At 32.7% G+C, this 24,643-nt stretch overlaps 2 protein-coding genes across 5 annotated transcripts in view; both read left to right on the forward strand.

Moving 5' to 3' along the window:
* Positions 1-1,574, forward strand: part of LOC117105776 (cystatin-A2-like) — a 3,248-nt gene extending 1,674 nt beyond the window's left edge. The window contains exon 3 of the mRNA XM_033247419.1: positions 644-1,574. Coding sequence (XP_033103310.1) covers positions 644-760 — 117 coding nt within the window. The 3' untranslated portion in view covers positions 761-1,574. The remainder of the gene's footprint in view (positions 1-643) is intronic.
* Positions 1,575-3,521: 1,947 nt separating this feature from the next.
* Positions 3,522-24,643, forward strand: part of LOC117103073 (vacuolar protein sorting-associated protein 13A-like) — a 92,443-nt gene continuing 71,321 nt past the window's right edge. For 2 of the 4 annotated variants that reach the window (XM_033243598.1, XM_033243830.1), the window contains exons 1-5: positions 3,522-3,583; positions 15,194-15,386; positions 16,063-16,106; positions 23,596-23,638; positions 23,801-23,992. In XM_033243598.1, the coding sequence (XP_033099489.1) occupies positions 15,287-15,386; positions 16,063-16,106; positions 23,596-23,638; positions 23,801-23,992 (379 nt within the window). In that variant the 5' untranslated portion in view covers positions 3,522-3,583; positions 15,194-15,286. Of the gene's footprint in view, positions 3,584-3,694; positions 3,896-9,157; positions 9,177-15,193; positions 15,387-16,062; positions 16,107-23,595; positions 23,639-23,800; positions 23,993-24,643 lie in introns of those variants that run through there. The other 2 variants (XM_033243669.1, XM_033243753.1) reach the window with 2 other exon arrangements.

Consider the following 24,643-nt stretch of genomic DNA (forward strand, 5'->3'; position numbering starts at 1 on the left):
TAAACTATTTTATAGAATTACTACAGGTCCTACCTTACTAAACACTAACGTCGGGATTTCCCAGTTCTAAACTTCATGAGATCCAGAGCTCAACTACTACATGTCTTGGGCGATGGGTCTTAAGATCCCAACCCAGCTATTTTTAGATAGCCAATCGGCTCCCAGCATTGGGGAGTGGCCTAATCTATTTATAATAGGGGGGTGGACTGCACCATTTTGTTACACTATATACAACAGATAAATATCATCTTGTCACAAAATATGAAAAACATTAAGATAAAAAAAAGCAACCAGTTGTAAAACAATTTAATAATAGTTTATTTAAAAAGACATTTACACACACACATACACACAGAAAAAGCAATGAATAATATTTATTAATTTATTGAATAATAATTTTTTTTTTAAACATTTTATACATTAAAAAAAATCAGTACATGTTAATCTGACAAGTATGATTAATAACTTGTTTTAATTATATTTTAAATATATATTGTTTGAAGGTTTGAATGGCGGAGTAATACTATATCAAATACTTGCGGTAGACCACGTATTGCAAGATAAAATATATTAACTAACTAGTAAAAGAAGAATAATACTGTACATGTTTTTATAATCTCATTTAATCATTTAATCATTTCAGGTTGATACTGGTTCTAGTTTTCTTCACATTCGTCTACACAAATCATTCCAAGGAGCAGTGACATTCTCTTCCATTCAAGATGGCAAAGCAGAAGCTGATGATTTAGCATATTTTTGAAACCTAACAGCCAAATTCCAACCTAATATTTACTAAGTTATTATTACTATTATCATTAAGGATATTAATAATTTAAAACAATATAATATCAATTTAAAAATAATCATGATTTGTGTTTGATTTTTGCAAGCTTTGTTAATAATATGACTTACTAGAAGCATTATAAAATACCTAATAAGTCATGTTATCAACATAACTTCTGCATTATCAACGATCTTGTGCTTCATGTCACAGATCACAGATCCTATATACAAATATAATAATATATATATAATATATATAATCTGTGATGTCATCAACATGACTTATTATATGCATTATCAAGTATCTTATAAGTCTTGTTATCAACTTATAACACTATCAAGGATCTTATAAATCTTGTTATTAACATGACTTATCGCATTATCAAGGATCGTATAAAAAAATCATTTTATCAACATCCATTATTAGCATTATCAAGGATCTTATAAATATGGCATGATATCGACATGACTTATAACATTGCCAAGGATCTTAAAAGGAATGATATCAACATGATTTGCTAGTATTATCTATCTATAATCTATGAAATTTATGTAATGTGCAGAGTGCTCAACTTAAATAGTTTTAAACAGTACACTGTTGTGCAGTTATACACTACTGGTACAACATTGGTATGCTTATAACGTTTGAAATAAAAATACTGTACAGTAATTTATGAAATCACAACTCATAGGGAAATTATTAAAAACAATACTAAAACTATTTGTATACTGTGTTCGTATACTAAAAATGTATATTCTGAATAAATAATTTAAAAAAAATGTGAAAAGAATTTACTGTAGTACTTTACACTTTTTTTGTTACGCTTGTTACGCTAGCATGTTTGTCATTTTACAAACTTTGTCCACACACTATCAAGTTTTATGTGACAAATACATGTAACATCATATTGTCACATACCGTAAAACCTCAAATAGAAGCCTCATAGGCCTCATCTCGAGAAGAAGCCCATCTCGAAATGAAGTCCCCCTCTTCCGTTTGCAAAAGTAATCTCGAAAAGAAGCCCATCTAAAAATGTGACTTCTAATAATATGGGCTTCTTTCAAGATAGTGCAGTACTTACATTCATACTGACTATCTTTGATTATTATGATAGCGTGACAGTATCAATATTATTTTATTGTCTTATGATGGTTAAAATTTTGAAGATGCTGAACACAATTTCGAATTCCGTAGTTGAAAAATGTGTAGCAGCAATTCCAAAAGTTACAGCATTCATTTTGAAAAAGAAGCCCTCCTACTTAGTTTGCACAAGTAATCTAAAAAAGAAGTGCATCTCGAAAAGAAGTACTATCCACCAAGAGTCCTGAAAAAGGAAGGAAGCCCAGTTTTACATTATACCTTTGCAGTGTGTACAGAGCTTTCAAGGGGTTTCAAAATGTTGGTCTTGAGAAATACTACAGCATAGTATGTACTGTTTGGTATGGAAAGTGATAAGAGTTTTCTCTAACCAGCCATCTGTCTGGAGTAGCACTTTCTATTTCTGTTCGAAACACTACACATAGCTGAGGATGATACAGCTGTCAGCCATCAACTTGAAACAAGTGGTATATGACTGAACATACATACCGTACCCTTGGGCTTCCTTCTTAGTACCATTGGTATCATGGGCAATTTTAAAATTGCAACATTTTTTTTTATGATACTGACAAGCTATCATAAGGCCAAAAAAAAATGTTTGTTTGCCCTCCTCACTCGCCCCTAACTCACTGAAAAAAATAGGGGCGGAAAAAGAGTTTTTTTTTGCTTTTTTTTTTACAAATTAAAAAATATGTAAGTGAATTTATCTTTATTTTTTTGCCAGATGCCCTACAAATTGTCTAAAGTTGTCTGATGTAAGATATTGCCATTCTAGGCCTCTGTGAGTTATTGTTTATATTCCATCTGATGAGTCTTTTAAAAAAGAAAAAAAAAATTCCACCCGCCCCTTTTTATCATTTAAAAAAAATAAGGGCAAACAAACAATTATTTTTAGGCCTTATTATCCATTTGATAATAACAGTCCAAAGTTGCTCTTCTCGAGATTAAGCCCATTGAGCTTTATTCGATGTTTTACCGTACTATACACACAGACATATAGTATGCAACAAACAAAACAAATTATTTACCTAGTAACTGACGTTGTTAATGGAGGAGAGAGATTCAAGGTTATTGTGACTAAAAGAGTGTATTGTGGTTTGAGATAAATTATGCTACACTGCCCTCAATCTACTATAGTATATCAACAGGAAAACAAAAGAAAATTGTTACATTCCATTCATGAAAAGCAAGATATTTCAAGCAGTAAAATAACGCAATTTTGTAACCAAACAATTACTATCTATCCATATTTGATTTGTTCAGATCCTTTCTATATTACTGTGTTGACACTTTGGGTACTAGACAAAGACCTCACTTTTCCAGTCATAAAAATAAATTTGGTCATGTTAAAAATATGATATTCACTCTCGAATGAATGCGTTATAAGAAGTGCCTGGATATGTAAATTTAGTATCATGAATTTTAATGAAATTTATTATCAATGTTGAACATGAACATATTTCCATTATATAATAGTATATAATTTTGTAACATTATCACAATACATCACATAGTCTGAATAGTTGACTATGTTTTCTTATCCTATAAAACATAAGTTATTTATACAGTAATTTTATCGATCTGTACCCCCTTGCTCATGAATAATTAGCTCCGCCTCTTTAATGTTTCGCGCACGCGTGAAAACTGGTAAACTCCGACTGTCAACATATTTAATCTGATTTTCTGTAATTTCTGGAAAAAGTGAGTATTTTATGATTATTTAAAGTATATATGATACATTTTATTTTCCAAGACAGCTTGCGTATATAAATCAATTAGCCACTGTTATGTTTGTCTTTGCCGAATGAATCAGTCGGTAGAAAAGATGATGAAGGCTGGCCCAGCGGCTGGGTTTCTTTTTTTCTGAGCGGTCGAGCAGCAGCAGGGTACAGGATTGTCATCAAAACGAGGTGGCGTTGATGTCCGGCGTGATAAGTCGCTCAATGCCTAGGCCTAGCCTAGGTCGTAGGTAGATGTTAGTGACTCGTCTAACCTTCGTTATTCAACCATTAGGTATGTAAACACACACAAAGCGAAAGCGTCGGTTACACCTAGGCCTAGGCTCTGAACCTTTTAGTACACCCACCAGCCTAACCCTAGCTAGGCTAGGCCCAATTAAGTGTTAGTGGGTAGCAGCTATCTAGGTAGGCGCACCTTGCTCTTTCGTTTGCCATTTTACTTTTCAGTAATCCTTAGAATTGTTTAGGGACTAGTTAGACATCTAGAGTAGTATACACAATCCAATGATTATTAAACAAAATGAAAGCACTTGTTTATTGCCTTGTCCTTGACTTTGGGAAATTATCATACATGGTCTTAACTGGTCTCAATTTCTTTTGGATATAAATTATCTGAAAAAAAAAAAGTTGGCGATAAAAGGCGACTCTCTGTACTGTAAGTACAGTACAATACAATACAATTACAGTATTACAAAACCCACATTTCCTTAATAATAAACAGTAAAAAAAAAATTAATGACCCACATTTCCTTAATAATAAACAGTAAAAAAAAAAATTAATGAAATAAAATGATAAATCGATATGATGTAACTTTCTGTGGAAGACAATATGGTGGCCATGTGTTAAAATTTGATGCTTAAAAACTCTGCAAATAACTTTTTTCTACTTCATTAAAAAAAATTGTTGGCATCTACTTTTTTGCGGACAAATTACATATTAAGATGTTGATTTTCATCCTATATAACTATCTCAAAGGTGTCGGGTCAAGCTAATCAAAACATATAGCAAAATTACAGTAGAACCCCTCATTTACGAACTCCGATTTTACGAATTCCCGATTTTATGAATTCCCGATTTTACGAATTCCCGATTTTACAAACATCAAATCATGTCATTGTTGTCATAAATAAAGTTCCTATTTCATGCACAAAACACACACCCGTGTCAAGAATTAATCGTTAGGCGCAGGCTGGAGTTTATTCACTCGGTTTTAAACGGTTTGCTGTACACAATCAGCGATCTCTATTACAATACAAAACGCAGATAGTGCGCTTAGGATACACCGACATTCAACACGGCGATCATACTTCATGTCTGCAGCCGTGAGAAAACTCCGCCCAATGCGTAAGATTTATTCATCTCTGAATACACCACCCTCATATCCATAATTTAATGAACCCTATAATTATGAATGGATTTTATTTATCAAATCTAACTAACGTAAATCTACCATTTCATTATTTCTCCCTTAAAAATAAGACACTGACACCCACATTTTCTTTTTAACTTGATTCATTTCATAAATGCAGGCGTAGAACAATCATATTGCATACAACAAAAAAAAGTCCAAGCACCGTGTCTACAGCCAATCAGCGTTCTTCTTTTGAAAAGTTGTGAACCCCTGGTTTCCGGGTTATTCTGTACAGGGTATTTACTTGACCCCACAAGCACATGGATCAAGTGAAAAACATTGTTGCGTTACTCGACCTGTTGCGGCGCCCGCTGGGCTGTTTCTTCGTAAGCTAGAAGATAAGTCATATTATTACCTGAGAAAGACAGAATAAAGTTTCTATACACATTAACAAGTATGTATAGTACTGTACATTATTATGATCATTATTTCGAATTTCTTTCGAGCGCAAGTTGGAGTTTTGGCTCCAATCCAACAAAATTTAAGTCCAGGCATAGCCTAGCCCAGCCTAGCATATTGGTAGTATAAATACATAGGAATTTCACATAACCCCGATTTTACGTACAAATGATTTTTACGAACACCTCTGGGCCCGTCCCATACGTAAATGAGGGGTTCTACTGTATTATTAAATAGCATGTCACAAAATCTAGAGACAGGCAGGATTACTCTTACAATAATTATCTGACCTTACAAAATGCCAATGATACCATCAGTAAATATCTTTTATCAGAAGTGTTGTTACAAACATCTTCATTCTGATTTAAGCTTTGTTTTGTCAATTTGAATTAATTGAATTTGAACAAAATTACTCCTCCTAATTCGATCCTTAGAAAAGAAGATATGCATGTAATCTTCTGACTTTTTAATATTTAAAATGTACAGGATAATGACACGTCATGGTATTATTCCTCTTGCTCCCGTGCACTATCCACAATAGACTGTAGAGGTATTTCCCAACAATGCATTACAGTATCAGTGGCGGCGCCAGCGGTAGGACAGGGGGCTTAAGTCCCCCACCGGACAGGTCAAGTTCCCCCCCCCACCAAAATATTTTTTTATAAGCGCCGCTCTGGAATAATCGCCGTACTGAAGCCTCTAAAAATTATATAAGCGCCGCAGCGCTTATTTGAGCATTTACGGTCTGTGTTTTTTTTTTTTTTTTTGGCCTTATGTTAAACTACACTGTGATGTTTCTAAATCTTTGTAATGAAGAATCTTATCTTAGCCATTTGTTTTGCTAGCATGTTCATGGGTAATTACCATAATGAGGCTGCTGAAGATAAGATAAGAAAGTTCAGTTATAGTTCATTCAGAAATCTTCATTGAAATTTAATTACATAATTTACTTCAGACTTACTGTATGTTAATCAAAACTAAAGTATATTAAATATACTTTGGCACACACATATTTGGAATATTGGATGTTTTTTTTAAAATAAGTGCATGACTATAGTTTTAATATTGAATAATATAATACAGAATAGCAAAGGTATACAGTTCAGTAATGATAATATACAGTTTTTTTTTTATAAGAACTCCATGTTCTTAATTTTTGGCCAATTTCAAGCTCAAAATTTTCTTATTTTGTTCTTGTTTTACATACCGTACTTTTCAAATATAGAAAATTATAATTGTACAGAAGTATATTACTGTACTGTATTATAGATGGTATTACATAACCACACTATACTGTACATACTCAAAGGTACAGATAGGATTTGTTTGTTTTTCTATTAAAAAAAATCATTTCACATTTTACCTCAACCTCAATTTGTTCTTATTTTGCTCTTAATTTTTTTTAGCAATTTCAGTCTCAGTGTTCTTATAAAAATGTGTTCTTATAAAAAAAATAGTATCTATCTAATCCTGAGTTTGTATATGGAAAACACCTCAAAAAATGTATTACATGTTCCTACTGCACACATGTACATTAAAAAACCACCATAATTCGCTTCCATTAATTTGTGATAAGCATTACACTCGATTTATGCACCTTGCTTATTACACAACACTTATTGCATCACACAATCAGCTAATATTAATAATATTGGTAGTGGTACTGTACCTTATGAAGTACATTTCAACTTACTATTAGCGTTTTCACTAAGTGCATTTTAAATTTATTAAGCCGGGAGAGATACGATGGTTCTTATGATGTAAAGTAGTATGCAAATATGTTGCAATTAAAGTACTGTACTGACGACAGTATTTTATCATATGAGATGGTCTAAACAACATTTTTATGTTTGGACAGTGCTTACCGTAGTCCACCTTGGGTTGGGGTCTACAGTATGTCTTTTTTGGATGGGACTTTGGCAGTGCGAATCTTGTATTTTCCATACACATGAACCACCCACCCACTTTGTTCATTCTTTCTTTCGTTTATTTTAAATATTTCAAGAGGATGTCCTACTCAGCGATACTGTAACAGTATTGAGCTATTATTGTAAAGTTTGAGCGCAATAATTATTTGAAAATGATTGCGCAAAGAAGCAATGTTGTCTCAAAAATTGCAGTGTCTGAAGGAAATATTTGAAGGTAATACTATTCCTCTGAGTCATTTTCCAATAATCAGTGCCTGATAATTGTTCTACTAGAGCGCAATTTTGAGCATTTACTATACAGTACACATTAAAATGCACTGTGTACTGTAGCCATCATCATGAAAAAAAATGGTGAAGGTTAAATTATTACTTTGCAAAAGGTCAGATTTTAGATCTGTTCTACAATGTCTTTTAGGAGCTGCATTATTAACACGTAATGTAAGCTTACTGCTGTAGTGTTCTTAAAATGATATGTGATATCATAGCTGTATAGTTTAAGTCGCCGGCACCAAGACGAGACACACTGTACTGAAAACAGTTGTTTAAATACATTTTTTTTTTTTTTGTTAAATTAATTCTAGATCTCAAAGTAAATCATGCATATCAATGCAATAAATGAGCATATGACTTTCAACAGTTTTAATAAAAATAAAATGAAATTAAAGTTTTTTTATGCATTTTGTTTTTCATAAATTTTATCAGGGTTAATTCCAAGCATGTACAGTATCCAATCCTCTAGTACAGTAACTGTAGGCCAGGATCTCTATATTCAGCACACTGGATAGATCATTTACAAAGGGATTTATTTCATATGGCTGACTCCAATATTCTGTTCTTGGTTTAGTTTTCTTCATTCATTTCAATCTCAGTTACAGCATTTTATAATGTTAAGGGAAGGGACATTCAAAGTTACTGTGTAAAAATTCTTGATTTGAAAAATGCAGTGAATAAATGGTATTATATGCATGCAATTTCAAATTTTAGTAAAATATAAATTACAGACCTATAAAATTTTAAAATGTATACCATGAACTTTTAATAATAATAACACAGATTGAAAAGAAAATGTTTTCAGAACAGATCACTGAAGGTCATGGTTTAATAAAGAAATTGAATGGTACCCATTGGCAGATCCAGAAATTTGAAATAGTAGGAGGCCCAGGGAGGGAGGGCCTGTCATAGACGGAGAGTATAGACCACTTCGGCCCCAACCATGGTGACAATTTATGTTTATGGGGCATCTAGATTGCTGGAAGAGGTACTCTCAGACCTAAATTTCGTATAGATTTTCCTTTTCTCTCCATTTTACAGAATACAGTATGTAATGAAAAATTTAGGGGACCTGAGCCGGCTCAAGGCCCCCCCCCCCACCACCCTTTGAATCTGCCACTGGTACTGTAGGCCTAATGTACAATGTACAGTATGATTATTGAAATGGTATTATTCAACATGAATTGGCGAGAAAAAGTTGTACATTAAGCAAAATTTAATAACAACAAAATTTAAAATTATAATTGATTAATTAGGATATAATCTTGGATCTACGGTACACCGAAAGTCAGCCTAGTTAAATGCCTAAGTATAAAACATGAAACAATTTTTTGTTTAGTGCTTATTTAATTTATAAGTATTTATTAGTATGTTAATGAGGTTCCCAAGTGCGATTGTGCTGTGCATTCATGTGTGATTCAGTCCACTGTGGACTATCTAGTGAATTAACGATGAAGCACTGAGCAGTCTTCTCTACTTGCGGATGCATGCAATTGATTAGTTGATTGATTTTTACTGTAAAGACCTTATTCATGCAAGTATTACTGTAAGCTTCATATGTTTGGATGTTTCTATGCATAGCTATAGTATGTTTATTGTGTTTAAAGTAATATGAAGATCTAAATTTATACATTCATTCCAATGTATTTGCTAAAGCTGTTTTATGGAAATATAAATATTAAGGTTTCTTTTTTACTGTACACCTTTTTGGGTCATCTGTAGTATCATATCCTTGTCTTCCCTATTTTTGTTTGCCACAGTTCTACTGAAGTATTTTTTATTTATCGTGTACTTGATTAGCTTTTGCATAATTTTTTCTAGGATTTTATTTCTGAAGTATTTATAAGAATAATGTTGGTGGTACACTGTTGACATCATGGATGCAATTTAATAGCTCAGATATATTTGGTAAATTGTTAACAAAGTGATAATGTACTTAAGATCTCTTCTTGAGAGGTACTGTATACAGTACTCTAGTAGTAGTGAAGCTTTATTTTAAAATCTATTATTAAAATTTTACACAGAATACATGAATGCATGGACGGAATAATAATTAAATAAATAAATAGCCTGGCTCAAAGATAAGCCCGGCTTATCTTTGCCGGGCGTTCAGACTAGCTGGATTAGCCAGACGCGAAAATTTGGATATTAATGAACCGCAAGCAGGAAACGAGTTTCGAAACATTGTGTGCGAAACGTACGCTCGCTCACAGCACACGTAATCGAATGCTGATTGGTCATTTTTTTACCCTAGGTCAACGCGAGACCACCTGCAGCGATTAAATCCCGGCTTAGAAAAGGCAAACACAGTGGCACGCCAGGTCTAGTTACTTAGGAACACAGCCCGGCTTAAGATAAGCCACCTACACTGTAGTTCAGACTGGCAGGTGGATAAATAAACACGGTGAGTTGAGCCGGGTTTATCCACCTAGTCTGAACTACAGTAGGCCTATAGCACTCATATCTACTTGAGGAAGTGCTCAAGGCACTTGAGAAAATAACGAGTGGAGAAGGAAACAAAAAATTAGAAAATTAAACCAGTCTCTATTCCTTGTAGAATTATGTATTAAAGCCTTATAATAGTTTTAATGCATGACAAGAAAAAAGCACAAAGTGCTTTGATCTTCATGAAATACCGCTATACTGTAAATAATGTAATTTTAATACAGGCAAGTTATGTGATGAGCAAGCATGGTCAATTACATTGAAAATGTAATCAATTACAGTAAAATTGTAATCAATCACAGTGAAAGTGTTTCAGCTGTAATTGACTCCATGCCTGGTGACAAGTATACTGGACAGAATTGTACTGATATAGTAATTTTATATCAAACATATTTTTGTAGATTTTGTTTAATTTTTCTGTTTTACAGTATGATTTATGAAGTTCAGGATACATACAGTATTTGTGACTTTTGAATCTGTATACATTATTCATACTGTAGTATGGATAAATATCAGTATGCAAATATACTGGCACACTATATCACCACAGTCAAACAAAACATAATAGTATTCTGTTTGATATATTTTTGTGGCTTACTGTACAGTAAATTTGAATGAATAGAATTGGACCAATGTAAACTTACTTAGTTAGATCTCTAAGCTAGACTTGTAAATACAGTACTATTTACCATTATATTGTGTTCATTCTATTTTTGGCAATCAGTACTCAAAATCTCTGCGATTCATAGAATAATACTGTACCTAACGGTATTTGTTCATACTGTGCATACAGTACGAAATATTCTTTGAAGGCCAAGGCTATTCACAGACAAGGTAAATGAGCATTTGATTGGTTAAAGATAACATTTCGGCTGTAGGATGCGTTCTTGGGTAGTAGGCAGCCCTAGGGTGTGTTCGGGTGAGAAGGGAAAATTTACATAGGGTTCTACCACCAGTTTGTGCAGAACTCGGCTTTCAAAAAACCAAATAACCTCTGATGTAAGATCTAAGGTATTATGCAAATGATGAGTTTTATCAAGTTTCCCTGGACCTTTGCGTCACCCCACGCTTTAATTAAGAAACGGACTTTGTCAGGCATTTCCATTATTTCAATGAAGATATGCTGTTGTTTTGCCGATCACCCACGGCCTGCGTACTGTTGGTACTTTATTCAAGCGGATGTATGTATATGGAGTGACTCCCCTAGTTTTGAAATGTGTTGCGTAGGAAAAAAACATCACTCCTATGTGTGACATTATATCGCATGTAAATTATGTATGAGCCAAAGTGATTGTTTACGTTTAGTTGTTCTACAGATTATCATAACTACCTGTAACTCTAATGCTTAATGCCAAGCTGTATAATTCATATACAGTCTTAGAGGTTTATTGGTAACAACATGAAGCACACTCCAAAGACTACAGTATTCGGACATAATTGATGCAGTATTATTATAGTACTGTATGTCATCTGTTACCTCAGTATTATTATAGTATGTCGTATATTGCCATAATTTCAAATGCCATCAAGGATTGTACAGTATAATCGGTAGTGTCATAGAACTATAATTTGAAAATGGGATACCGAGTAATTAGATTAAGGTCATTATCTTCGCCTGTTTAAAGTCTGAGGTTCCTAATTGGTGCACGAAATAGGTTCAAATATACCGCCTTCGCTAAGCCTTGCCTCTGGCGGCGCGATACAGGGAGGGCAGACTGTGTTGTGCCAGTCAAAGCATGGAACTATTTATTGGTCCCATTAGAGCATACACTTACGGTATATTGTGTGCTACACTTGTATTTCAGCCCTGCAGCTGATACACAAGGAGACCAGCGATGGGAATTGAACCGAGACCTAGAGATCTCAACAGTTCAGTACACACACAGTGGCTACCACCAGTTTAGTCAATTGCACTAAAGCTGTCTAGTGAATACAGTACATACTGTAGAACTTTTAGCTATTGGGAAGGATCTAGAAATTATTTTGATGCAAGTTTGCATCAGAAAAAAATCATAGGAGTGATACCTTTTAATCGTACCAAATACCAAACTTTTCGCAAGTGTTCATTTAGTGACAGCAAACACTCGCACATCAACTGACCATGCCTTCAACACCCGGGTGTGATCCCTTGTTTACTGTAATAAAACATTTTTTATTCAAGTCTTATTTTGAAATACCGGATCCCTGAGCTTCTGGCGTAGGGCAATCACACTGCTACAATGTCTATAGGAAACGAATTTGACAATAATTGGTCTGGGCTTGGTATGATTACTGAGCCTTTTGCCAGCCCTATGAAATCTGTCAATATGATCAACTGATAGCTTAACACCTAGCTGTTTTTCTGCAAGAGTAATTATAATGTTATTGGTATTTTCATTTAGTTTCCTCTTTTACACTTAACACACGAAGACAGTTTTGCCTTGAATATTACTCAAGATCATCAATTTGGGAGTTTTCAACTGCTTCATCGACATCATCCACTACCGTTTCAAGTTTGGGGCTAAGGTGGCCTTAGTTCTTAGTTTATATCATTTACCTTAAAGGATAATCCAGATATTTTAACATGCATATCGTTAATTTTAGCCACGATCTGGTTAAAAGAATCGTCGATAGATGTGATGGTTTTCTTAAGCATTTCTTGTATTTGTCTAGATTCAAACATCTTCTCGAAACAGTTTCGTGTTAGGATGGAAAGTTGATCACTTTCGAATAGCTTAATAACTGCTTGATGAACCAGCTGTGTGTTGTTGCGTGTCACCGCACCTGTGGCGGGAAGATCGGATTGTTTCTCACTCATGCCGTATAAACAACGATCACAAATCTCAACATCATAGGGAGACCAATGTTGTTAATAAAGTTCACTTATTTCAAAATAGTTACGGAGCAATCGCACAACGATGTTGCTCGGTCGAAGTCTTAAAATACACATCCAAATACTAATTTGGATGTGTATTTTAAGACGTACTGGGTATTCAGTACGATAACACATCAGGTAGGGCAAAACATCACTCCTATGATATTTTCCTGATGCAAACACGCATCAAAATAGCATTTGCAGTGCCCACTGCTACTTGGGGATCAGATTCAATGCGTAGTCACTAAGCGCAAGCTCGGTGGTCTAGTGGTTATGACACCAGGCTAGTTATCTTGAAGTTGTTGGTTCGATTCCCCCCGGAACCTAGTAGGTTTTTTTTTTGTTCGCAAGTATTTGGGAACGTATTAGGTACAGTACCGTAACACGTCAGGTAGGGCAAGACATCACTCCTATGATAGAAATTGTTTGCCAGGATTGAACCCAATGTATCAGGATTGGAAGACTAGCATACTGTATTAACCATCTTAACTTTCTTAATTTTCCTATTTTCAATTCTAAACTACCATCATGTTATTTTATAGCGAGTTTGCCTCAAATGTACTGGTAACAAACATTGATCACTTAAATAACTGACATTTAAACAGATAATGCTTAAATAATATCAACATTAATGTACAGTATTTTTTGCCATTCATCATTGAAGATAGCTACTGTATAGACCCAAGTGATGTAAAATATTCATTTTTCTGTTGGTTAGACAATCTTGAAGGTAATTCTTTTTGATGATTTTAGGAAAGTTATTTCTTGTACAATATGCTCTTGAGATGGTTTAATCACAAGCATTACTTTCATGATTTCCTCAAGGACGTCGATAAACCATCAAATTTTCATCTTCATAGTAATTGATGATTTTACCAGCAGTACACAGAGTTTCCTAGAATTTGATTAAATATCTATCCAGTTTCCTGGATAGATATTTAACCTGGGAATGTTCATAAAATGTTCAGTACGTAGGCATCGATAAGTCTATTATTGGTGTAAAAAATATATTTAAAGAAGTAGTTTTTTGTTTTGTTTTTGTTTTTGTTTTTTTTTACAAAAACAGTTTCCCAATTTTTTAAAATTTCCCAATTTAATAATAATTGTAAATACAGTACTACACAAACAAGTACGGCACTTTACTGAAATAACCGAGCTACTTCATATGTAAGCAGCCTTCAATTTGATTATCAGCATTTTTTCTAAATTATTTTTTATTGTATTATTTTATAAATATTATTGTAATTAATCTATGAATTTTAGATATTCTCAATTGTTTATATTTTGACTGTTAATTTACAATATTGCAGTTTAAATGTAGTTTAAGGTTTTTATATTTTCATTATTAATTTTGCAATCTAATTAGTTAAATGATTCTATTTGTATTCTTATGCAAAGTGCCTTTGAACATGATTACTCATGAAAAGGGCGCTATAGAAATTTGGTAAATAAATAAATCAACTTGGGCCTTAAAGATGAATTTCTGTGGCTAATGTGACTTACCTACCCATTTACTGTTTTTAATTATGCTATGCGTACTTTATAAACTTGATCTTTACTTGAATAATACGTTAATATTAAGTTTATAAAGTATGAGGGTTTATATGAGAGCTATGACCTTTGGCTGGGACACCTTAGTATTAACCATTTCCTGCCAACATCCGTAATTGTACAGGATATAAGTAAATTCCAGTCTCAACATTATTGTTAATTATCATTAAGGTGTCCTACATGACTGCCATAGGCTAATTCATAGAATTTTATATTGAGCATTAAAAGTTAACACTCAGTAAATAATCTTATATTGAGTATTAAAATTTAACGCTCTGTATTACAGAATGATACAAATGTGTTGACTTTTAGGTTTAATTATTAATTTACAGACTTTAGTAAAATTTTTTGTGGGCAATTAAAACAAAAATTATTATGAAAGAATCAGGTCTCCCTCCAATTAAAGACCACATTTTGGGACTGAGGTTTTCATGGTCTTTAGCAAATTTGATCTGAATATAAAACTACATTCTTAATTTGGGACCACATAAAAGTGGTCTTTAATTGGAGGGGTCTTGAATTTAAGGGAGGCCTGTATTTGTTTTGTCATATTGTCATAAGTGGTCAAAGTTTGTTTTAAAATTATAATTACAAAGGCACTCTGAAGTATATGTTTACTGTGGGAAGCCTGCATTGCTGAAAGAAACCATAATAAATATTTTAATATTTCTATACAAATAAAATACATTTCTTCAATTTCTTTAAACTTATAGCTCTACAGAATAAATAATAGCAAGAACGGTACTTCACTCATCATTTCACATTGAGGACTTGGGCAAGTACTTGCCCACAGGGCAACATACATCATGGTCCTTGAACGTATAGTGGCAAGCATATTGAACAAGTACTTGGACAAGTACATCGAGAATCTTGATACAGATAACTTGGATGTTGGTCTTTTCAGTGGTAAGATACCTTATTCAAAATAAACAGTTTAACATGAAGATCATGTGAGTTTAGTACTGAATGGATGCATGTGAGATTTTAGAAATATTGATGATACATGCATGCATGATAGTATTAGTAGAATATAGATGGTGCATGTGAGAAAGTAGATTCATTGATTAGTTGTATTTTGCAATAATATTAAAAATATAAAAATGATTTAGAAACCTATAAACAGCCTAAAAGTTGTATAAAAATATAGTACAGGTCTTTCTCTAAATTTGGGACCGGGGTTTCTATGGTCTTTAGTAGCTTTGGTCTCTAGTTAGAATAATAAAGAAAAAATTTGTCAATTTGGGACCACAGAAAAGTGGTCTTTAATTATAGAAAGAGACCTGTATTTGTGATGGTAGAAACATATTATAGACATGATGCATTAGATGGTAAAGGATGCATGAAATGGTAAAAATATAGAGATATGGTACAAATTGGTCAGTATGAAATGGTAGAAATAATATTAGATTACCGTATGTACACTGATGTGTATAGTTAATGCTTGTGAGCATCAAAGTGAATTTAAAATAAATATGATGCATACTGATAAATGTGATTTGATGGAGGTTCTGTTTTTTCCATTTGCCCACTATTCACATAGTATGGAGTTGCTTATTTTCTATATTCGTTTGTTTCTATCCAGGTCAGTTAAACCTGCAGGATTTGGAACTGAAGCCAGAGGCATTGGTAAGTATGACAATTAATAATTTGTTTATTGATGTTGTTTATTTAATAATCTTCACCTCCCAGACAAACTGAAGTGCATGAGTAATACATAAACAAAGGCTAGCTATAACAAAACATTTCGTCATAAAGGTAATACATGTAAATTAACTAATTCTTACAAACATTTAAAGTAAAGCGTCCATTTCATGAATGCTGATTTTATAAATAAATTTTAGGAATGAACTTTGTTTTTGATGACATTATCAACAGTTACTGTATTAACATCAATAAAAGGGTGATAATGCATACATTTTTCTTATCAAAATCGAGTTTGTTACAGTAAAATGTCCATTTTGCGTTCTCCTTGGTACCAAGGGGTATTCGTAAACTAGATCAGGTATCAGTTTCCAATACCAAAGGCCTAGCTATCGCCTGCCATTGAGTGCCGATAGGCTGACGGCAGCCAGGCCTAGCATGAACCTACAGTGCAGCAGCGTGTAGGTGTAGGTCATGATAATAAAGAGTGTAAGGGGTTCAAAAACTTTTTGATGATGTCATGAACGTTTGAGCACAAAATGTGTGGTGTAAAATTAACCAGGATTTAGCAGTGTCTAAAATTTTCATTTTCGTTTCATTTATTTGTCTAAATTGTCAAAAATCATAAAATATACAAATGACAGTAAAATTAAATGAGACTGGCTTGCCAAAAAGAAATTCAAGGTCTCTGTAGAGTGGGTTTTTACAATTGAAATTAGCAATTAGAATAATATAAACAGTCATTCTCTATGCTTGTCTGGCTATGGTCAGTGTAATTCCAGGTTATTAGCTGCTTGCAGTACACCTGAAACTCTCATGTTCGAGAATGGAGGAATTATTTTAGTGGCAAAGAAAGTGATTACTAATTAGCAATCTCTGTTTTTTTTTTCTGATATTGGGATATTTTCCTAGAACTGTTGTTCAATAAAATAACAATAATAAGGAGAAAATCTTTGGATGTGCTTCAAAACAGATGATCCAATACATTTAAAACGTTGTCACCCGATTACTTGTGCATTAAAACTCTTTACCAGCCTCCCTGGTTTCACAAAAATATAATAGCCTAGTACGTGCTTTGTGGATGCTTAAAAGGTTTTAGATTCATATTACTTTCATGTGCAAAGATTCTTGTAGTCAATCTAAAAATATTACTTCACTTTACTGTAAAAACATAATCTAAACAAATATTTAAAATATAAAATACAATTTTGAAATTAATAAAATGGAATAGACATGTACCCAAACTTAAAATGAGTTTTTTTTTTTTTTAAAGAATTTACAAAGAAAATATTTAAACCTTGTCACTTTAGTTATTATTTGTAGCCCAAGTAACAAATTGTTTGTAATGATAATAATTACCAGGTATTACTACACTATTTTTTTAGTAAATTATTACCAATAGTATACATCAAATAAATGTTAAAATTATACATTCCCAAGTACAAGTTCAATGTATTTCATGATACACAATTCCTAACTAGTCGACGCGAGTGACTCAGTTTCGTGTCTCCAAAAATATGAACATTTGATTGGTTGAAATTGTTTATTTTGGTTCGCCCATTTATCCAAATACGGAATATAAGATTATGTCATTCTTTTGGCATCCTGGTACCTGCATTCAGTGTTTTACAAGTCGCTTATTCCATCTATCTCTAAATTAACTTTCTCGTTGGTGGCGCTGTCCAGAATGAGAAAAATAATAAAAAATAAAAGACTTGTGGCAAGTCTAATCAAAATCGAGTTTGTTACAGTAAAATGTCCATTTTGCGTTCCCCTTGGTACCAAGGGGTATTCGTAATCTAGATCAGGTATCAGTTTCCAATACCAAAGGCCTAGCTATCGCCTGCCATTGAGTGCCGATAGGCTGACGGCAGCCAGGCCTAGCATGAACCTACAGTGCAGCAGCGTGTAGGTGAAGGTCGTGATGATAAAGAGTGTAAGGGGTTCAACAACTTTTTGATGATGTCATGAAGGTTTGAGCACAAAATGTGTGGTGTAAAATTAACCAGGATTTAGCAGTGTCTAAAATTTTCATTTTCATTTCATTTATTTGTCTAAATTGTCAAAAATCATAAAATATACAAATGACAGTAAAGTTAAATGAGACTGGCTTGCCAAAAAGAGATTCAAGGTCTCTGTAGAGTGGGTTTTTACAATTGAAATTAGCAAATAGAATAATATAAACAGTCATTCTCTATGCTTGTCTGGCTATGGTCAGTGTAATTCCAGGTTATTAGCTGCTTGCAGTACACCTGAAACTCTCATGTTCGAGAATGGAGGAATTATTTTAGTGGCAAAGAAAGTGATTACTAATTAGCAATCTCTGTTTTTTTTTTCTGATATTGGGATATTTTCCTAGAACTGTTGTTCAATAAAATAACAATAATAAGGAGAAAATCTTTGGATGTGCTTCAAAACAGATGATCCAATACATTTAAAACGTTGTCACCCGATTACTTGTGCATTAAAACTCTTTACCAGCCTCCCTGGTTTCACAAAAATATAATAGCCTAGTACGTGCTTTGTGGATGCTTAAAAGGTTTTAGATTCATATTACTTTCATGTGCAAAGATTCTTGTAGTCAATCTAAAAATATTACTTCACTTTACTGTAAAAACATAATCTAAACAAATATTTAAAATATAAAATACAATTTTGAAATTAATAAAATGGAATAGACATGTACCCAAACTTAAAATGAGTTTTTTTTTTTTTTAAAGAATTTACAAAGAAAATATTTAAACCTTGTCACTTTAGTTATTATTTGTAGCCCAAGTAACAAATTGTTTGTAATGATAATAATTACCAGGTATTACTACACTATTTTTTTAGTAAATTATTACCAATAGCATACATCAAATAAATGTTAAAATTATACATTCCCAAGTACAAGTTCAATGTATTTCATGATACACAATTCCCAGTTGAAATTAGTTATTTATATAAATTACATTTGAATTGTAGTTGTATTACCATATGTCTCATAATTTTGAAGGGTAATCGTTTTATATACCAATATATAATACACATTCTGGCCCAGCATTCCTCATATAAACCAATTTAATTGTCAGGCAACCACTTATAAACCAGTTAATCAATATCAGTGGAAGATGTATTTATCGTGAGGGAGATATTTTAATGCCTCAAAGCCAAGCAAGTTACTGTAACTGTCTGTTCTGAGGCAATTATTCTTTGCACAGCAAGCACAGTATTGCTGCGTATCAGATCTTAATCAAGCTTTCTCGTAATGTTATACGTAAACGGCCCAAGAGTAGCAGACTCTCCAACCATCTTCATTGAAGCATGTATTGAGTTTGCTCACTTTCTAGCGTACAACTGTTGTAAGCGTTAAATGTTCTTATTGCTGTCGCTGTCCTTTGTTCATCTTATGTTGATTGATGTATGAAAATTCAGTAGATAGGCAGTATTGCAATCATTTTCATCATTATCATTTAATAATCCTCATCACTATCATCATAATCACCTTCTTTTAATAATTATCAGTCATCCCCATCAACATCATTCTCATCAACATCATTTTCATCACAGAGTGTTCTCCCAATTGAAAAATATTTACTGGTAAATTTGTCCATAAAAATTCAGCAATGCGTGCATTGTGAGGCATTACACATTTTATGTGAGGTTTAATGACTTGAAGAAACAATCAACACATATATTCATAGCCTAGGTTTACTGGAATGATGTTAATTTATTGAAAAAGGGCCAGCCTACTACCTAGGCATAATCAGTAGTTTTTTATTTTACAAATTCTAAATTTTACTGGTTTGCCGGTTCTTTTTACAGGTGAAATTGACGGCTAAAACGACTTCGGGAGAACACTGTCACATTATCTAAGACTAGGAGCAGCATCAACATTAATAAGTATTTTTCATCGCCATCATCAACTTTAATATCAGAAACATTATCATTAATCCCATTACATATTATCACCATCATACTCTTGCCATAAAATTTAGTTAACTATCATGAATACATTTGACATGCTCAATGCTCAGTATCATTCAAGTATGCTTTGACATAAAAAAAAAAAAAAAAAACAAAAAAAAAAACAAGAATAGTTAACTAAAACAATAATGTGCTAAAGATGGATAAAAACAAAAATGTGTGCAATTTTCCCAAAAGGTTTTAGTTTTAATACTATATTTACCTCCTTGTTTTAAAACATACAATTCTAGAGATAATCACTTTGGAATATACAGTATTTGTGCAAAATTCACTAAGATGTCATGTGATGTAGATTGCTGCAGCTTATAACGCTGTAGGACTGCCATTATTATGCAAATTCATCATTATGAATGTCTAATACTATTATAGTACTACACTGCTAGTACTACACTGCTAGTACAAAGCAGGCAGGGAGAATATAATGTGAGCTGTTTATGAGACACAGCTGGACACTTTAGCCTAACAAAAGTCTGGATATTAAGGCTAACAGCAACCAGTAGTCTGGATAATAAAGGTTAATAGCTGCAGCATTAGATTTTTATATGTTAAAAAAAATGAATTTATATCATTGTAGTAAAGGTTTATAATACCTCTTTATAGGAAAATTTATTTTTTCTAAAATGTAATTTTTTAATCGTGCATAACATTAATTGCTCACAAGTAATTGTTGTCATGGTGATATTAAATTTGCTAATCGGATATTGATTTATATCGATTCGTAAATTTATGCATTCAGCAAAAATCATGTGGCACACAAACTAAGATCACAAGATTATAATACCATGCAAATTTCAAACAAACTCTATAAAACGGTTTCAATTTAGGAAAACCCTGAAATATTGAACCAATAATTATATTGAATACAATTCAGAATTGTATTTGTCTAATAATGTGAGATGAACAAATTAAATGAAAACCGAAAAAAAATTAAACAAAATTGTTTTGCTTCAACATCTAATTTAGCATCGTGGGAAAAAATACAAAATCGACAAATGCAGTGAAGAAAATTAATAAATTAGACTCAATAGGCCTATTGAGTTGATTTTTATAGTTGAATATTAGCATTTCAATATAATTATGGTTCATTATTGATTTTGTACAATAAATTTCATGTTTTGTTGAAGTCCATGGTGAATGTAAGTAAAAATAAGCTTACTGCACTGATGTTTTCTGATCACATGTACAAACAAAAATGGATTCCTTTGTAATAACAATTTTGTAGTTTATGAATGTGGTTGGTTGCCTTTTATTCTGGAAAATTATGTTCTTGTCACTGACATGCTGCAGCTGAACAAAAATGAGGAAAGTGAAAGAAAGGAGATATGGCCTACTGTAAAAATATACATGTTTTTATAGTTTGTAGCATGAAAATGAAATATATAAAATAAAAAAACAAGATCCTGTCAACATGCACCATTAATAACACTTATTTTCTGTCAAGCAAGCCAAGATTAAAATGCTCTTAATTTTCCATCAACCAATCACTGTATACCAAGGCCTATTGCATCATTCACTATAAATAATATATCAGGATGAACATAACAATTCCCTCAGGAAGGCTATGAGGGTTGTCAAAACCTGATGCAATGATCTAAATGTTAAACACTGATGCTACTTTTTTTAATTTTTTTTTTTTATTTCAACCATCTTTAAAGAGGGTAACCCTTCCAGTTTAGCCTTAACTGATATTCAGTGGCCCCTCTTTAATAAAATCAAAGAATAGTACAAACAACATCATTACAACATAATAATAATAACAATAATAATAATAATAATAATAATAATAATAATAATAATAATAATAATGATAATAATAATAATAAGAAGTGTAGTATATGACCGTGTTCGAAACATTAAAGCGTCTGTAAATATAATTCTCTATAGAATCAATTGCATTCAAGGTCAATACATAACTTAATTCCATTTTGATCATCATGTGATCATCATGTGATTATCTGCAGACTACTACAGTACTGTACATTAAATGTGCTAATTAGCATATTCACTATAACACAGAGTGTAGGATTTTTTTTTTCAAGAGATCTGGTTTATTAACATTTCACCAGTGTTTAAAAACAGCAAAGCTTTATACTTTCTTTGAGTTTTTTTTACTTATGGATTATTTGATTGATTGAAATGTTACACTTTATTGTATTTAGGCGAGACTTTTTTTATATATTGTTTTATATATTTTTTTTAATCTTCAGAGGATGGGATGTCTTATTTAGGAAATAGTTTTGCCAAAAAACATCCAGGCGGAGGAGAAAATAAAATAATATTTTAATGGGATGGTTAAAATGCTTTAAATTTATATAATTAGGAAGAAATATACATCTTATTTTTGGAAAGGCAGCGTCAGGCGTAATAAAAATAAAGAAAAACTTTTTTCTGAAATTTCCATTTTTTTGTGGTGGCAGGTGCGCTAATCGGCCAAAAATTAAATTTTATTTTTATTCTAAATCAATATTGGCGGGCGGTGGGTCCGCCTCACAAGGTATAAAAAAATTCTTGCCTTACGACTATAAATGACCGTATTGTGCCTGATAATATTGGCATTTAGTTTATGAAGTATCACATGATGTATGTTGTGTGTTAATATCACTTGCTTTTTGCATGGAACATAAAATGCCTAGGTTAGCAGATGATGAAAATATATTCTTTAAAAATATGAATCATTCAATACCCTGGATCTTGCTTTACCAATTATACAGCACCAGTTACAATCACCGCTGTAACTGAATAATTAATTCTTCTTTTAAAGGGGAATTATTTTTACACTACTATGGTCCTGACTAGACATGCTTGATCAGAAATGTTGTATTTTGATACGGTTTGTAGATTACAATTTTGCCAGGTGCTTTCTAAGCTGGTAATACTTTTAATGTTGTAATATCATTTTATGAGGCACAGGTATCCATCTCAGAGAGCTACTCGCGGTGCCATTTCCACATGCAGATGGCAGCCTCTTTTTAATTAAAAAAAAAAATTATTTAAAAAAGAAACAAAAAGAGAGGTCATCAATCGATATCACCACTCTGTCACATTAGCGACTTTCTGATTACTGTACTTTTGTAATTGGAAATGAGAATGAACCATATGGAATACAGTCCCAGAGCATTATGAAGAGTACTATAATTAAAGATCATATTTCAAGTATATTTTACAAAAAATTAAAGGTGTTATACTCCAGAGTCCTAGGCATTTCGCACTACGTAGTTACCAGTCTCTGCTGTGCTCTGTGACTCTGAGTGGAATCCAAAATGACATTGAAAAATGTTTCGACTTAAATAAAATTCGACAGATCATTAATTAATGAAAAATACAACAATTTGGCATGTAAAATAAGATCGACTTGGAATTTATTCGAGTTAGGCAAGTTTTACTGTATTAAAAAATTTCAACCAAATGTAGATGATGATAAAAGCAGAGTTTATGTGTAAGGGAAAAAATATATAGGAACAAAATCTGTCTCTATATTTTAAATATTTTTTCTTTTCTTTCTTCAAAGTATGAGTTGGACTTGCCGATTGAGGTCAAAGAAGGTCGTGTAGGTAAGAATACACCTACGTGAAGTTTTGTTATTTTTTTTTTATTGTATAAGTTGATGATAAAGAATATTATAATGGTAATGATTATAATGCCAACTGTGTATGCACATAATGCCCCTGTCATAAGTATACCGTAATAAAAATTCATTGTTTTCATTCTTACAGGTAAGATTTCATTTGATATACCTTGGACTTCACTGTTCTCGTCACCTGTCATCGTTAAGATTGAGGATGTCCTCTTACTCGCAAACCCAGTAACAGCTAGGCCATACGATGAATTGAAAGAAAGGAGACTAGAAAATGCCGCAAAGAGAAAGAAATTGGAACAGCTTGAGAAGTCAAAAAAGAAACCATTGAGTAAGGAATCTTTGTATTGTGTTTTTTAGTTATACAACCCTACTGTTAAGCCACCGCCACCTATTGGTGTGCTTTTTGCTTATAGAGTCGTCCCTTCGAAGATTATGTTTGTGTAAATGAACATTGGAATTGTCATTAAAGGTCAGTTCAAATTAATTGGTTTGTTAACTAGAAACCATGAATATTTTCAACTATGTCTTTATAAAAGTCAACATACAAGTCAAACTATGCTGGATGTATTGCAGTGGCAGCGACAGAGAATCCCCAGTGAGGTGTCCCAGGTACCCAACAGGGGGTCAATTGCTCCGAGAAGAATGGTCTGACATCCCTAGACTAAGTTTCACACCCACCTCCAGTGACATAGGCAAATCCAGGTGCCCAGAAACGGAAATCTGTAAAAATGACTCTTCAAAGTATTGTTTCTCAGGTGAAATAACTCCTTGACATGGTGCAGAGCCCCTGTTTAAAATAAAATGAATTTCATGGTTTTGCTACTTTAATATTTAGAAAAATGATAAAACTTTAGGAGCATTATTTACAAATACAGTAATATCAAAAGAAATAGTCTAAAAGCCCAGGCACTTTCAGCTCTGACAGTGTAATAACTGTGTTCGAGATTTGTGGAGTAGAGTTTGTTGTAGTTGCGGAGGA

This window comes from Anneissia japonica, unplaced genomic scaffold (genome assembly GCF_011630105.1).
Source record: "Anneissia japonica isolate Jap-2015-1 unplaced genomic scaffold, ASM1163010v1 scaffold483_len1788099_cov177, whole genome shotgun sequence".
Taxonomy (NCBI): domain Eukaryota; kingdom Metazoa; phylum Echinodermata; class Crinoidea; order Comatulida; family Comatulidae; genus Anneissia; species Anneissia japonica.